Source organism: Benincasa hispida, chromosome 8 (genome assembly GCF_027475165.1).
Source record: "Benincasa hispida cultivar pf3 chromosome 8, pf3_genome.v1.1, whole genome shotgun sequence".
NCBI classification, from domain to species: domain Eukaryota; kingdom Viridiplantae; phylum Streptophyta; class Magnoliopsida; order Cucurbitales; family Cucurbitaceae; genus Benincasa; species Benincasa hispida.
In genome coordinates, this window is record NC_143485.1 from 2,713,288 (window position 1) to 2,730,692 (window position 17,405).

Consider the following 17,405-nt stretch of genomic DNA (forward strand, 5'->3'; position numbering starts at 1 on the left):
CCATACTAAAAATTTTCCTTTATAAATATAATATATATATATTTTTTTTTTATTAATGGGACTCACAATATTTTTAAAAAGGCTAACAAGATGATTAGTAAATTCTAAAGTTTCGTTTAGAAAAATAGTAAAAAAAAATTAAATTTATAAAAATAGCAAAAAGATTTTTTAATATAAAAAATACTAATTAGCAAATATCTTAATTATCCCTACACACTCAACCTGATAAAATCATACATCACAAACTAAAGCAAAACTAAAAAACTAATTCAACGCAAATGCACTATACTATTATGCAAATACAAGGTAATATTGCATTACATTTAAATCAAACCTCCTCGACACCCTTTGTTAGACAGTACCTAAAATTACCACTAAACTCCAAAAACGATCCTTAATTTAATTGAAGCCAATCATATCACAGAAAAACTAACACTTTAACACAAACTACAAACTAAAAAAAAAAAAAAAAAAAACTGATGCTCACCTAAATATCACCTAAACACTGCTGGCCAATCCTCTTAGGTCCACACGGCGACAGTAGTGATGATGTCTAATAAATAGTGGTGGAAAAGAGATCTGGAGAGTGAGAGGAAATGAGAAAAGGAAAGTGAATGAGATAGGAAGATCCATGTGAATGAGATAGGAAGATCCATGTGAATGAGATAGTAAGATCCATGGCACTTATCAAAACTAATTTTCGCGATAGCGGCAGTTTCAACAAAAACGACAGTGTGAAGTGGTCGATGACGTGTGGTGGACTGTAGTCGAGCAAAATGACAAAAATGATAGTGAGGAGAATAAGGCGAGGCTCGCGGGGAGGAGAAGTGGAGAGGGGGACAGGGGCTTTGTGCAGCGGTTAGATAACTAGAGTTTTTGTTTTCTCCTTTTTTTTTTCTTTTTTACTTTTCTTTATTTTTATATGTTATTTTAACCTAAAAAAACTTATTTAAATATTTATTTTTATATAATCAATAATAATACTCTCTCTTTTCCATCTTAAATTCCAAATATATCGATAGTTTCTTGTACCTTTTACAAATAATTTTTTCCAATAAACTCAATTTTTATTCTAAAAATTTAAAATTAAAAGAAATACATTAAATTTCCAAAATTCTGAAAACTAAAATATTTTAATTTAATCTATTGTAAATTTAATATATTAGATCTCAAACATCTATCAAAACCAAAGTAAGTCAAATTTTGATTTTATTGAACTCACACTTATTCCAAAAGTAAATAACAAAGACATAAAATCCATGATTAAATTTGAATTGATGGAAAATATTTGTCTTTGAAAGGTTGTGGTGTTACATAAAACCTCACAACTTTACATTATAATTGCACTGTATGTGTCGAAGTAATTTAGTTAAATTTAATAACTTTATATTACTTATTACACTATATTTGTAAATGTATATTAGCTAATTATCATAATATAATGATATTAGTAGAGTTTAGAAAGATCCAATATAGTGTTATAATTAAGAATCATGAAAAATGAAGGTTAAAACCCTTATAACTTCACACTACAATTGCACTATATGTGTAAATACAAATTAGTTAAATCTCATAACTTCATATTACTATAATATGAAATAAAACATGATAAGAATACAAACGAATACATTGAAAAAAGATGAAAACAAATAAATAACAATATGTATAAATAAATGAAAAAAGATTGGATAAACATTGAATCTTTTAGCAAAAAGTTAAAAGGAAAAAAAAACTAGTTAGATAAGACTAAATATGCAAAGAAAAGATGATAAATAAGAGATATTTGGGAAGAAAAATCAGGAGGGATTATTTATTTAAATAAATAAAAATATTAATCAAATTTGGGGTTATATTCGAACAGAGATATTTGGGGAGAAAAACTAGGAAAGATTATTCGTTTAAATGCAAGAATATATAGCGTCCACTGTTTTGTTTTTTGGTTTTTATTTAATCAAATTCAGATGAAAACTAATAACTCAATAGTTAATAATTGCACTGTATATATAAATGTTAATAACTCAGTCTTCAATAATTACACTATATTTATTACAAGTCAGATTTAGGGCAAATAAGGAATTAGAAAAAGTCGGATCACGTGCTCCACAACAGATTTGTTAAAATTCTTACTAAATTTCGTTTTTACCGTTTTATCAATTGAAACCTAAAATTATACTATATGCTTCAATTTCCCTTTTTAAAAGCATAGTACTGTGGCAAACAATAAATTGAAGAAAATTTGTTTTAAATGACAAAATTGCTGAAAATATTTATAAATATAGTAAAATATCACAATCTATCAGTGATACATCGCGATAGATTACTATCTGTGTCATCAATGATATAGATAGTAGTTTATCGGGATCTATCATAGTCTAACAAATTTTATTATATTTATAACTATTTTGGTTCATTTTGTTATATGTGAAAACAACCCTAAATTGAGGTACTGTGATTTTTTTTTTTTTTTCATTTTATCCTAATGCGGAATTTTTCTTGAGGGGTATCTTCCAACTTTCCACTGTTTATTATTACTAATTTTTTAAAATATGCTTTGAAACTTGCATAATTATTTTTTTTTCTAAAATATAGAATATAGTCCTGAACTTTGTAAGTGTTTTTGAATTTTTAGAAGTTTCAATAATTATTTAAAATTTAATAAACATAGTTTAAAAAATATCATTATCATTAGTTTTAGATCGAAACCATTAGTACTTTGTATTAAAAATACTTTTGAACTTTTTAAAATTTTTTAACAATACTCTTAAACTTTTTTTTTTTTAAAAAAGAAAGAAATGTGTTAAAAAGTATTTTTACCATCAATATATGGACAAAAACCATAAATACCTCATTTAAAAAATACTCATGAATTTTCAAAAGTTGCATTAGTATTCTTAACGTTTAGAAAAAGTTTAAAAAATGCTATTGTCATTAGTATATATAGAAACCAATATATACTCCATAAGCACACTTAACTTTAGAATTTCTATGATTGAGTCGCTAAAAAGAAAGGTACACCTTGTTGGTCATCGATTATGTTAAGCGCTTTTCTTAACCATACTTTCATGTTTTCACTATCCCACTCATTCAGATGTGATCTCAGTTCATTCATGTACCCATTCTGAACTCGGACATTACATGATTCAGAATTCGAATTTGGCACATGATGACCTTGACATTCCTCTGCATCCCATGCGTCCTTGCAACGTTATCTTAGTTTGCTTGTCTTAAATTGTTTTCAAAAGTGAAGAGTATCCTCTAAACCAACATGAGTCCCTTCATGCAATCACTAATATGCAATTTCAAGAGTTAGAATAATTGTTTTACTGAAACTAATATTGAATTGATTCTTTGACTGCCTTGTTTGAATCGAAATAATTCATTTGTTACTTTTGATAGACAAAAACTAAATCAATTTGCACAATTTTATTCGAGAGACTTTTTAGCTATTGAGTTGCTATAATGCCCTCCTATATAAAACTCCTAGATACGCCACTGGAAGTAACAATTAAAATTTTGAATTAATAATTATATCAATTTAAGCCTACAACCTTCGTAAGTGTATCAATGTACACCATCCTCTATATTTCTTTCAACCAATGTCATGTAAAACTCATAATTTAGAGACAATTAAACTGCTAAATTTTTATAAGCCAATTAATTTTGACCCTTCATAACGATTACTTTTGAAAATCATCCATGTATTAATGCTCAAACGACTGTAGACTTCTTCAAATGTAGGTTTATAAAATTGACAATTCAAGTAAATAGATGAATAATTATCAAAGAAAATTATGATTAAAGAGTCTAAATTGATTCATATATGAAAGTAGGGTTGAATTGATACAATTATAAGTTTCACATGATCTTTTTCAAATAGTACGTAATAGAAGGTTTAAATTGATACAGTTATCAATTCAAGATTTAAATTGACCTAACCTCTAAAGTCTAGAAGTATAAAAGGACATTTTTCCTAAAACTTTTCATGTGGGACAATACCTAAAAGCTTCTTCCTCTTTATGTCAACAAAATCCATTTAATTTATTGTCATCCATCCATCTTTGAATACATGAATTTGTCATCTTTTTTATCATTCCAATAGAGAGAGAGAGAGTTGGAGGCATTGTATATATTCTATGTGGAGTGGTTTGGAGTGATGAGAGTGTATAATAATGTAGAAAGGACAAAAAAAGAGAGAAGAAAAAATAAAACTCAAAAGTTGTTTGTATACACAACAAATAAATATCAATTTTAGTGTCAAGGATTGAATTATGAAAGTTAGGTTTTCCACTTCATTTATTTCAAGTGGTTACATAAATGGTCTCTTCCCCATGAAAAGGACAAAGAAATTGTGGCCTTATCCATTTATATTTATATTATAATATGTGTACAAAGAGATGATAAAAATTTAGAAAATAAAGAAGGCAAGTTGCATGAAAGTTTGTAGGTAAAGAAAATAGAAGAGGAGATCAGTGCATGGGTGCATTCATGCTGATGTGGTGCTTAACTTTTTCTTTCTAAAAGCCCTAACCAAAAGAATGTGAAAATGATAGCTTTATTATATGACTTTTGATTCCTTCAGATTATTATTCTATTCTATTCTCTCACATCTCTCACTCAAATCATGTTTTTCTTATTTGTTTTTCTAAATGAAGAGATATCACCACCCCTTGTAAACACATAGTTCAATTGATTAAAACATATGTCATCGACTCAAGACCAAAAATTTGAATTCACATTAGCACAAATTGTTGAATTCGAAGAGATAAAAAATGAATAGATATGTATATAAAAAAATCTGATATTATAGTTGAATAGTGGTAAACATAATATTTTTTTCATTGATGGAGAAAAAAGGAAAAATAAATAACATATGGTGACTCAAAAATATTTCATCAAACGCATAAATCAATTATTTGTAGAATAAAAATTGACTTCCTTTTTAGTCAAGTCTTAGGTGTAACATTATACATACCCATAGTGTAAAGAAGAATATAGCATAGATGTTTTTTGATCTTATTGTTGGTAATTCAATGGCATGCAAAATAGAGAATTGCTTGAGGTTCCAAGTAGTGTTTGCAAAGACCAATGTGAAAAAGAGCTTTAAAATGTTTATATTTACCTAAAAGTTTTAGACTTATTGTTGGATTGTTGATGGAACTTTGGGTAGATTAGATGATCTAAAAGGATTTAGATGAGGTGGTTTTCTAAAGAATGATAGTAAACTCCTTTTGTGGGGGAAGATTTAAGAGATACGCAAAGCTAAAGTCTATTTAGATAAGGGTCTCCTATTAGATGGAGTGGCTATCTTAAAAAAGAATTATAAAAGAAATCAACTCTAACATTTAGATGAGTTGTAGGCTAAAAGCCTAGCAATAGATGTTGTGTCAAAAGTACTCCACTTTTCCATTTTATTTTTGCCTCCAATTTCTGTGTGTAAAAACTAATTTTTTGTCGATGAATAAATGTTTCCTTATCTCCATTCAAGTTTCACGGTCGATATTTTTATATACACGTTTTACAAATAGAATTTCTGTGTCTATTTACATCTCAAAAAGAAAACGACATTATCACGAGAGTTTTACAAATAAGCCAAATATTTTGAGACAAAACTTGCGGGATACAAAATGAATTTGCCAATAGCTACAGAATAAACCACCATTAAAGAATTATATACACGTTATATTGGCAAAATGCTACGAAACAAAGCCAGTTATCAAGAACTCGGGCCAATGGTACAGAAATTTTACCCTAAAAATGGGTGGGGGGGGGGGGGGGGGGGGGTGAATGATACAGTCTAAACCAGCATATTCAACTCAGAAAGATCATCCATTGGAATTTCGAGACCGATAGCATCATGGTCTTGTAACCCATCTTCATCAATATCCAACCAAGAACCGAGGTCTTGATGATCGCCAAGGTCTTTCGACACATCTAGTTCTTCGATGACATCTAAATCATGCAATTGTAAGTTCCTCAAACTAGTTGACTCATCGGCGTCTTTAGATGACCCTACCAGAAAGTTAGCAGGCAAATCCGGGTCGTTTCCTCTTGTTCTGTCACTGAATCTTGCTCCCGTTTTACAAGATTGAGAAGTCAAAGACTCTGGGACTTCCGAAAGTTGGTTCTCAGATCTGCTTCCTGAAGTGGACAAACAACTACCTTTCTGCCTGGGCTTTGGCCTTGATTTTCGGACACCTTGGCAGCCATCCAATGATGAACCAAAGAAGTTCGAAAGAGGATGGTTTTTGTTCGGGTCCCTTTCTCTGTCACTTCTCTTGCCTTTAGTGCCTGGGGTGAGCCTGGAGGAAGCACTTCCAGCAACTTCGTCGATGCGCATTTCCCTCTTCTTCTGCTTAATCATCATGGATCCACGCATCGAGCCTAGCTCAGAAGAATTAATCGCTTGAGCATTTGAAGAACCTTTATCCAGTGTATCACTTTGTGAGTCATATCTCTCAGATGGGCCAGAAACAGCACCTGTAATGGCCAAAAAGAGCACAAAGAAACTGTTAGGGTGGGTGAGAAAACAATTTTGAGAGGCTGAAAACTTTACAAAGTTTCTACAGTATTTTTTTTAAATAAATAAAATGATTTTAAAGTTTGTTAAAACAATCAAAACGGAAATTGAAGCTTGTTGAAAATGCTCAAGAGCTTTTAAAAGCTTTGACAAGAGGTACTCAAATATAATTAAGATGAAAGTGACATTCACATACCCAATCTCCTGTCGTCCATCTGACGGGAAGACTCGTAGAATGCATTAGTAGCAGTTGTAGAGCCACCGAAGTCAATGGTTTTTGCATCCCTTTGCTGCAAAGGTGTAGAGAAAATAATATCCCGCAATGCAGGCTCACTGAAACAACTGATGCCAGTATCTTCAAATTTGTGACATCTGGTGAGTGTGCGCTTCATAAAGGACCGGGCCGCTGATTTTGAGACCCTGCGAACCGTACTTTTAGAGGCACCACTGCCACGATATCCCTGTCAATATGTTATTTGTGAGAACGCAATGTAGGTTAAAGACTTGAATACAAAATAGCAACTAGAACCCCTCCAACCCCTTTCTCGTTTTCCAAGCTATTTGATCTGCCAACTCATCCTGTGAGTTGAAAATGATAACGCAAGTGTAAATGTAAAAACTATTGACAAAGTGATTCCTCCAAGAAAGCTTACTTTTATGACCGTACTTTTAAGCAAATATATTTTAAAATACAAAAAAAATTAACTGAAAACATCACATGAAATTGTAAGTATAAAATTTTTATGACCAATGGCAGAAGAAAATGAACTAGCGTCTAGCAACTAACCATTTTCTTACTGTAAGCCATCTCAATAAGTTGGTCCATCGCAACTTCCTCAACTTCCCTGCATGTAAAATACCATCATTTCAACCTCGAAGAGAGAAGATCTGCCCGAGAGTCAGGCTGAACTTTCTATTTTAAAAAAAAATGCAAACGACCATGGTGTCCACGCAAACCTTTAGAATATGAGTTCACTCTTTAATATAGTTATCTACCTAGGATATTTATATCTTCACCAAATACGAGATATTGCAAGGTCAAGCAGAAATGTAATGGAATATGTAACTCGAAGACCTGTAACTATGGAGAAAAGTAACTTAAACTATCTATGTATGCTAAAGAAAAAGAAGACATCAATATCTTCACACTTCCATTGAATATCAAAACTAACAATAGTACCTCTATTTTAAGACGGTAAAACTAAGAACCTGTTTGGATTGACTTAAGAAAAAAGTGTTTTTCAAAAAACTCATTTTTTTTAAAAAAAACTCATTTTTATTTAAACACTTTTGATAAAAACTTATTAAAATACACATGAAAAGCTATTTACTCCAATTTCTTCCAAAATGACTTACTTTTTAAATTAAACACTTGAAAATATATTATAAACAAATCCTAAATAATAATCATTAATTATTATATTTAAATATATGTGATCAAATTGTACAAAGAAAAAAGAAAGAAACTCTAACCACTCACGTTGCAGGTGGGTCGAGTATCAAAGTTTAGTAAATAATTTTTTTCCTTTTTGGGTAAGAAACTAAACTTTCGTTGAGAAACGAACGAATACAACTATACAAGTTTAGTAAAATAGTAGTAGGATGTGTTTGGTTTAACTTTTCAAGTGTTTAATTATGAAAACAGGTCATTTTAGAAAGAAAAAAAAATGTTTTTGGCAGCCCTTCAAAATAGCTTTTAAAAACACTTTCAAAGTTTATTTTAAACAGTTTTTATCAAAAAAGTTTAAATAAAAATAACTTCTTAGAAAAATATTTTTTTCTATAGTCAATCCAAATAGGCCCTTAGTAAATCTCTAACCTAAGATTAATATATCATATGCACGTGCATAAAAAAACTATGTAAAATAGCTCTTTACGAATATATTTGAAAAACAACGGAACTAGTGGTCCTACTAATAAAGCATGCTAGAGGCTGGACAAGAGTCCCGTCTAATTTCTGCAATTTTGTAATTCAGCTGCACGAGCCTTACCGTTTTTCCATCTCTTTTGCTCTCTTGATAGATTGTTCCACCTTTTCCAGGTGGCGCCTCTTTCTCCCAATCTATTAAATGATGAAACAATAACAGTAAGGAAAATATCCACGAAAATATGTATCGAGTTGTTTGGCCTTGCAACCAGGATGTTCTGAAGACAGTATAGCGTTTCTTTATTTAAAGGCTCGTAACCCAAAAGATGCAAGAATATCAAGTAAACAAAATATAAGAAAATTTTTATGTAGAAAAAAGAAAATGGTGAGAAACCAGTTAAATGTATATAAGTGCAAACCTGTTGGCACAAGCTTCTCTTGTGCTCCATAATTTCTTGGTTAATCAGATCTTCTCCCTCGGCCAGATCAGGCTACAGTCAAAACAGAATGGAAAATAATGTAAGGGACAAAATAACACAACTGTGAGGTATGTATTGAACAAAACTCAGCCTACAAGTTCTAAGCATGAAAGAGCAGTAGAAAAAAAACCCACCAAGGTCTCTGGATACAACCCTATACTCTGTAGTTCCAATAGAAGTTTGTCATTCAGTCGCATCATCTGATACTGGCAGTTGGAAGAAATACTAGGTACGTTAAAATCGCCAGATTGTAGCTGGAAAGAATCATTTGAACATATTTCACTGGTGTGTCCAACATCACAATTTGATATATCATCGTCTCCTTGCCACTGCTCGCCACCATGAATGAAGCTAGACATGCTTGGGTTCCGATATGAGTTAGACACAGCACTTTTATCACATGAGAATCTGTCAAACATATTGTTCTTTGGGATTTGAAAATCGATCGTTGACTCAGCCTCAGATTCCACTTTATCTCTGTGTTCATAATCATTAAGATTACAAGAACCACAATAAGAATCATCACTTGCTGATTGCAGAAACGTGTGCTTCCCTTCACTTTGGTGGTAATATTCATCACAATCATGCTCTTCTATTAATGCAGAAAGAACTCGTTGGTACAGGGGTACAGCCTTGTCTAGTCTTCCCACGTCAAAGCTGCCACCTTTTGCACCAGACTGAATAAATTCCTTACTAAAGTTGGATCCTCGAATTTCTTCAGAACAATTGGTTTCAATTACATTTACACCAAGATCCTGAGAATTCCAGCATGGAATTAGTAGAAATAGATCTCTTTTTTTTTTTTTTTTTTTTCCACTTCCTGGTATGTTGTGTTGTCCAATCAACTTTATAGGGATGATATACATGTATATTAGTGGACTGATCAAGCAACAAATTCGTTTGAACAATAAGGATAAACAGAAAACTAGATGAGAATAAAGCTACAATACCAAGTTATCGTGTTCCATGTCCTGCATCTGAGACAACCTCTCACTAAGCTCCTCGGCCAAATTTAGCTGATCCAGTAAATCACCCAGGTGCAAAAATTATTAATCTCTGACCAAAATAACTTAGAAATGAAAAATATGTCATCACATAGCATAGTCTACCTGTTGCTTCAAGTTTGATACATCTGCTGGACTAACAGAAATGAAGATGGAATTCACTTTATGCCAAAATGGACCAGTACAAGCACGAACTGCATACACAAACCCCCGGTATTATTGTCAAAAGAGAGAATGTAGACAGAATAGAGCCACAGACATGGACGGTAAATGAAGTTATTGTAAAAACAACTAAAAAGTATCAAGAAGCATACTATTGGCATTGCGAGCAGACTTGGCTACCTCAAATAATTCTTCTTGATCATCGTCAGAGTCACCTGGAAAACAATGTTAATATCCACCAGTGAGCCACTGTCATATAGCTACATAATATAAGCTACAAGTCTTCCCCATCAGCATCTTATAAACAGTTAATAACAGTAGAAGAAATCAAGATGAACCAGAAAAATAAACCAGAATAGAAGTTTCAAAGGGAAAAGTTCTGTTCATAAGGAGCAGTATTATAAACTAGAAACATAAAACAGCACAAAGGAAATTTAGCGCTGATACACTTAGACCAAATGCAAGAAAGATCAATTCACTGAACTGGTGTGCTCACCTGTGATATCTGAGGAGCGGCAAGTTAACCCCACATGAGCTGAACCCTTGCGATCTTTCAGTTTTTTAGATGGTGGACGACCAGATTTGCTAATAATAAAAATAAAAAATGAAATATAAGATTATGACGCAACCATAATGCTTTAGGAACAAAAATAATTAGTTTGGATACCTTCTAACTTTCCCAGTGATAGGCTTCATGTTCTGGAGTGGTTTTTCTGCAAATGGGCTCTCTGACTTATCTCTCACCAAAGGGCTGTCAGGTTTAACTAGGGTAGGGCCCCTTCCACTCCTTCCCTGTTTTCGCACACCATCTCCTTTTTCATTCACCAGCACCTTATTCTTCCTCGCCAGCAATATAGAAGACCCAGCTTCATCTCCTGCACTCAAAGAAAACTTGCCACTGCTTGTAACTTTTGGTTTCACTTTGTCATCTCCAGGTCCTGATTCTTCACTTTCAGACATCCCACTTGGAGAAGATACATTATCTACTTCCTTTTTAAACTTCATGGTATTGTTGTCAACACTACAAGCCAATACTGACCCATCTGTCATATTTGTTCTCGGACCAAAATCAGAAGCTGCAGAGTCTTGAGATGGACTTGGAATTTCACCATGGTCTGGCACAGGTGGCAGCAGCTTTGATCTCCTAGTACGAGAGTTTTTATGCCTCTGGCCAACCCATTGGGTAGCAGGATACAAAGACGAACCAGTTGGTATCGCATGCTTTGGATTACTTGAAAGTCCAGTCAATTGGGCTTTGCTAACACTTGCAGATTCCCAGGTTTGATGAGTTTCAGATGAAGAATGAATGTTTGGGGATGAGTCTAATCCCACAACTGATCCAGTTCTTGGTCCCCTAGAGACCTTTGCTTTAATCACGGTACAAGGACTACCTACTGAGTTGTCTTCTCGGTTACTTGGCCTGACAAGGTAATGCATGTAAAAATTAAAGATTGTACCACAAAACAGAAAAAGAAAAAATTAGACACAAAACAAAATTAACCTTTAATATATTATTTGAATTCTAGTTTGAGATCTAGTTAATGAAATAATTCAACCAAGGAAAACACAGCGTACTTTAACACACACACACACACACAGAAAAAAAAAAAGGTTTAGAACTTCAAAATGCACTTAGTTGAAACATCAACTCCCATATTTTACTATTATCTATAGTTCTCAATAAATTTATTAAGCATATTATTGAACGGTTAGCAAGTAAGTGAACGAATGATTAATTGACTCTTTTTTCCACCTTAGTTAAACAAATCTAAAGTTTAATACATAAAATATAATAGATCTATCAATTTAAAATATTTAATCATCAAATCTTTTCACAAGAGAGTAAAACAAATGGTGGAAAGAAAAATTGAATTTGAAAACTTGGAGAAATCAGCTTTTTTTATAAAATCATTTTTGTTCTTCATAATTGTATCTAAAAACCAAATTTAATGTTTCTCCACTTTCAATGCCGCTAAACTCCATTCACTGTATTCATGATTTCCAAATAAAATACAACGGACAGTTAATGTTCTAAGTCACTCAAAATCAAATGCAACACTCTTGAATAGCATAAATTTTTCTTAACGACTAACTAGACCTGAAAATTTATAAGAAATGCACCCAACACAATATCAAGATGATGGAAATATCATAGCAGAACTACATACCTATTGTTCCCTTTAAGCATCCTCTGCTCCAATATATATGTACGACCCTTCAAAGGGAGAGCACTTTCAAGTTCATTCTTTGATATGGTACTTGCATCTGAACGAGTGGGATCGCAAGAACCATCCAACCTGTTCATTCCATTTACTCCAGATGAAGATTTCAATCTACAAGAATGAATGTACAAAATCAAATATTATTATCAAAGAGACGGTAAACTTTTGGGAGGTTGTACAGTGAAGACTGCAGAGTCTCCTCTTGAATTGAAGTTCATAAGAATTTTTCTTTGTTTCTTAAAAGATCTATATGAACTGGGGTCCTTTTATAGATTCACCCTTCTGGTTTCTCAGGAGGAGATGCCTTATCTCCTTGCCATTTTTGTGTATCCTCCTTAGTTTATATGAAATGCCAAGTGTCAATCATCAATTCAGTATCAGAAATCTTAAGTCAAGCATGCAATAGAATGAGGGATACCTGTGCCCTTGAGCATCACAAGACCGTAACTTAGAATCAGAATTCAGCTTTGTATGAGTAGCTCGTTTTATTTCTCGATCGCCATTATTGACCCTATAACCAACAGCTCCAACGGATCTTTTCTTTTTAATTTTCTGATCCAATCCCTCTCCTCCAGCAAGCAATTTGCGAGTCTTTTCTTCACTTCGAAAAGAACCATCATCACTATCCTTCTCTAAGAACGTGGTGAACCTGGCTTCTGGCTGCTAGAAACAATGCACTTAAATCGATGAAATGGAACTGCATTCCTCATTTGGTGGAGCATTAATTGAAAATTAAGTAAAAAACTAGAATGGTCAACTATGATCAAATTCCAGTGACATTTTATTGTTATACTTAATTAACAGTTCAAGTCCCCATCCCGATGTAGTGTATGAACCAAGCTTGCACACACCTTGACTAATCTTACAAGACAACTACCTAACTCTTACAATATTTAACTACTTGAAAACTCATAGGAGTTCAATATTCTAAGTAGGTGGCAACTATGGGTTTGAACTCATCCCTTTGAGTGGTACTATTTGTTCACTAGCTCTGATGACTACCAAGATTATCCCAGCATGGTTTAAAGAGCACCATGGATATCAAAACGAAGCCCTAAATTCTCATATTGAATATGAAGACCTAAATAATAGGGAAAAGACGACGAGCAAATTAGATACTGGATATTATCACATATTACAAACCTGAACATCAGATATGGATGAACGAGCACGCTTATTCAAGCCTACACTCTTTGCTCTGTCTTCCAATCTATAAATAACCACATCATGGCCATTTCTGTGAATCTGGCTTCCCATTTTAGATAAGTTCCCACTACCTAGCCTCTCACTTGGTGAAACTTCACCGCATTGTCGCTTTTTTGAGCTCATGGCTTCCCTATATTTATCCAACTTGAACAAGGATTCACTCAGCATGTCTGCTCTTTCCCTGAAAAAAAAAAGACATGAATAAATAAATAAATTAAGCCAATACTAACAAATTTATATTAGATGATAGCATTATCAAAATTGATTGTCAATCCTATTGTCTCTTTATCATTACAAACTCTCCTATTCCTTCTTAATTTCCAAACCGAGCAAGAGATCATCACTTCAGCTTACGCTCTTAGATCATCTCTTCAGCTTACGCTCTTTCTCCAATCTATTAAGATGATCACTCAAGGTTTTCACATTGCATTAAGGATCTTGTTTTAATTTAATTGCGTACCACCAGCAAAGATAAAGTTAAGATTATGCATAAAAATGAGGTCAAGGTTACTCTTTAGGAGTTCGGGTTCAAAGAAACAACAAAACTAAGGCATTCAGCTTTAACTTGACATTTGTTTCATTGCCTGCTCTTATACTACTTAGATAAGAAATTTGGAAAATCATCCCCCTTTTTCTGGTCTAAGAAAATAGCTCACAGTAGTTTACCTGGCCCTTCTAGATGAATCTTGCACACTATCTTTAAAATGCTTCAGCTCCTTTGATGCAACTGGAGGTTGACGTTTCAGATGGATTACTCCAAAAGGACGGTCCTCCAATGCATTTCCAGAAGAAACACCTAGAGCTCTTTTCAGCTCCCCGGAGCAATTTTTTTGATTACCTAATGTAATGGGCTCCAACGGTAAACACTGGGGCAAGGATGGCATATTTGACGGCAGGAATGCACTTCCTCGATTTAAATTATTCCCAGATCCTATCATCATACACTTGCAATTTCTTCCAAAAGTATCCAAATTGGCTCAATAATTCCTTTTAAGACAAATCAACCCTTGAGTATCAACTTCCTGCCATTATACAATCACAATGAAAGTAGAAACAACAAAAAATTCTAATTCAAAAAATATACCAATTCTAATTCAAAAAACTATACCATACATACACATGTAGTTTTTTGTTTGTTTAAAATAATTTTTTTATTAAAAGAAAAAATTCTTCATTAACCATCTGAAAGTGAGATTGTGAGAGCAACACCAACAGTAATACAGTAAACAAGATACGACTTTTGGAGGATCCCAAAAATACAGGAGTGGTCAAACGGAGAGCTTGAAGACTTTTTGTAGTTCATTTTAAATTTAGACTTGACTCTTGATTAGTCAAATATATTTTTTTGTGGAAAGCAGCAACGAACAAAATAAAAACCCACTTCCAAAGTATTACTTTCCACAATGAAGAGGGCTATTACAGTAAGGCGTCATAGCCACCAATCAACACATACGGACACAAAAATTAAAAAATATACAAATAAAAACCGACAGAAACTTTTTGACGAAGTAGCAAACAGATTATCACAATACAAGTCTATCCACCAGGAGATCGCAGCAAAAAAATAATAACCATTAAAGTCAATCACAAATCGAGTATAACTAAACAAAATCTGCAAGACTGAACCAAGTACTAGTGTTATTAAGCCAAATATTTATAACTCATCTTCCCCTTTTCTTCTCGACTATTCTTCGAAGCCTCTGTCACCACATACACAACATTCCTTTTTCCTCCGAGTTCATACATTGAATAAGTATTAACCACAATTCATAAACCACAATGAACGAAAAAAATACTTACTCTCAAAATCACCAAATGAACACATAAATCAAATGGGGATAAACAAGTTAGAAGTGAGGAAAAGGACGTACTTCTCCAGCTGGCGCACAAATGTCGGGGACGAAATCAGCAAAAACAAGTAATGGATTCAGAAAACGAGCGATCTAAGCGGGCAAAGAATGAGGAACTTAGCAGCGTAACACAACGAGAGATTGAAAGGTGAATGAGGAGTAAAACCCTAGAAATAAGCAAATGTAAAGGGAAGTGGATGAAGATGAGTTAACGAAATGAAACAAACAAAGCAAAGATGAGAGTTTAGAGAGTACCTGAGAGAATTGCAAAGAGGTCAAATGGTCAATTGATCATCAACTTCGCTCCGATCAAATTGATGCAAAGATCAAACCCAAGCGTTATATATGCACGAAGAACAGGAGGAGGGAGAGTTGCAGTAATAGAAGGAAGCAGAAGATCTAAACGACGTCGTCGCGAGTATATTTTCGTTTTCCCTCGCGTACGCGCCAATTGGCTGTTGTCCTTTTCGGATCCTAAAGGAGAAAAGTTCTTCATTCGTTTGTTTTTTAGTTAAATAGGAACCTAATTAGTTCACTTCTCCAATCTTGAGTCCATTTGATAACAATTTAGGTCTCGTTTAGTAATTATTTTATTTTTTTATTTTTTAAAATTAAATCTTATAATGATTTGCATCTTGATCAAGTATAATGATCGAATTCTTAGCTAAATTTCAAAAACAAACTTTTTAAAAATTACTTCTTTTAGTTTTCAAAATTTGGCTTGGTTTTTTAAATTATTAGTAAAACATAGATAATTAAAGAAGAAATTTAGAGGTGAAAGTAATGTTTTTAGGCTTAATTTTCAAAAACAAAAACAGAAAAAAACCAAATGGTTACCAAATATGACCTTAGTTTTGTTGTTTTTTGTTTTTGAAAATTAAGCCTATAAGCACTAATTCTACCTCAAAATCTATTTATTTGTTATCTACTCTTTATCAACAGTTTAAAAAATCAAGCTAAATTTTGAAAACTAAAAGTAGCTTCTAAAAACTTATTTTTGTTTTTAGAATTTGGCTAAGAATTCAATCAATATACTCAAGAAAGGCACAAACCATTGCAAGAAATGAAGAGGAAATAGACTTAATTTTCAAAAAAAATAAAAAAAAATCTAAAGCAAAATTATTACCAAACGAGGTCTTAATTAATATGTTAGTGGAGTTAGAAAATCTATGTCTAAGTACAAAGTTGTTATTAAATAATGGGTATATAGTGCAATTTTTTTGTAATCTAAAAACATAAGTTTTCTTTGGTTATTTTTGGGTGTAACTTTTTGTTTAACCCTTCAATTGCCTTCCCAAATTTATGAAACTCAATTGAGATGCAACTTAAATCTTTCACATATATTTTATAATTTTTTACATGTAACTATTGTACTTGAGTTAGACAAAATACTCTTGTTTGATATAAACAACGAAATTACGACATATTATCTAAAAGATTATCATATACTTTGTGATATTTATGAATATAACTACACAAAATTGAAAAAGTATGCTATTAAGAAGTTTAAGACTTTTTATAGTATATTATGTCAAATTGTAGGTTGTGATTTATTATGCATATATGTTATTGAAAATGTGATCAAGGTCCTACATTAGCTAGATAAGGGGATAATCACGGATAAATAAGGGAAGCCAACTAAAATCTATTTAGATTGTCTAGGGAAAAAATTGTTTTTAAAAAAGTCATTTGCATTAAACAAGTTTTATGAATATAACATAAAATATAGTTTAATATAATCTACACACTATATTTGATATAACATATAGTTTAATATATGTATTATATGATAAGTTAGTTATCATATTTATATATATATTAAATATTATTTTAAATAAATTAATTTTATTTTTAAAATTAATTTAATTTGAATTAATGGACTTCTCTCCCCTCTTTTCTCTCCACCCTAGTATAATGTGGGTGGTTGACAAAAGTTGAAAAAAGATCTTCTTCTTCCTTCTCCCTGCAAGAAAAAAAAAGGGGTGAGTATTTTTTTTACATAAGAGAGTTCTCTGTAATTTTTGATTCTCTCATTTTCTCAATCCCAAAATTAGTTAGAGTCCACCACTCCTGGATTCCTCATCCAAAGGATACCGAG

General features: G+C 32.4%; 1 protein-coding gene across 4 annotated transcripts; it reads right to left on the reverse strand.

The window, feature by feature from the left end:
• Positions 1 to 5,513: 5,513 nt before the first annotated feature.
• Positions 5,514 to 15,699, reverse strand: LOC120083103 (spectrin beta chain, brain). Of its 4 annotated transcripts, none has more exons than XM_090316892.1 (17): positions 15,563 to 15,699; positions 15,329 to 15,474; positions 14,124 to 14,479; positions 13,395 to 13,638; positions 12,670 to 12,911; positions 12,198 to 12,326; positions 10,697 to 11,449; positions 10,526 to 10,614; positions 10,182 to 10,244; positions 9,973 to 10,061; positions 9,814 to 9,879; positions 8,998 to 9,618; positions 8,804 to 8,875; positions 8,509 to 8,579; positions 7,305 to 7,362; positions 6,714 to 6,978; positions 5,514 to 6,477 (listed from the first exon to the last, which is right to left on the reverse strand). In XM_090316892.1, exons 3-17 carry the CDS (start codon positions 14,396 to 14,398, stop codon positions 5,795 to 5,797), a joined length of 3,720 nt encoding a protein of 1,239 aa, XP_090173018.1. In that variant the 5' UTR covers positions 14,399 to 14,479; positions 15,329 to 15,474; positions 15,563 to 15,699; the 3' UTR covers positions 5,514 to 5,794. The 4 variants fall into 4 exon arrangements, with proteins under 4 accessions (XP_090173018.1, XP_038894585.2, XP_090173016.1 ...); XM_039038657.2 differs by having other exon boundaries at positions 12,198 to 12,362; XM_090316890.1 differs by having other exon boundaries at positions 12,198 to 12,362; positions 15,329 to 15,400; positions 15,563 to 15,695.
• Between the last annotated feature and the right edge of the window lie 1,706 nt (positions 15,700 to 17,405).

What these genes read in the sequence shown, in the direction of transcription:
- LOC120083103 (XM_039038657.2), bottom strand. Translation starts at nt 14,398, where the DNA reads ATGATGATAGGATCTGGGAATAATTTAAATCGAGGAAGTGCATTCCTG. An exon ending in GTCTGCTCGCAATGCCAATA is followed by an intron (nt 10,062 to 10,181) that starts GTATGCTTCTTG and finishes TTGTGTATGCAG; the next exon opens with TTCGTGCTTGTACTGGTCCA. An exon ending in GCAAAAGAGATGGAAAAACG is followed by an intron (nt 7,363 to 8,508) that starts GTAAGGCTCGTG and finishes TTTTACATGCAG; the next exon opens with GGAAGTTGAGGAAGTTGCGA.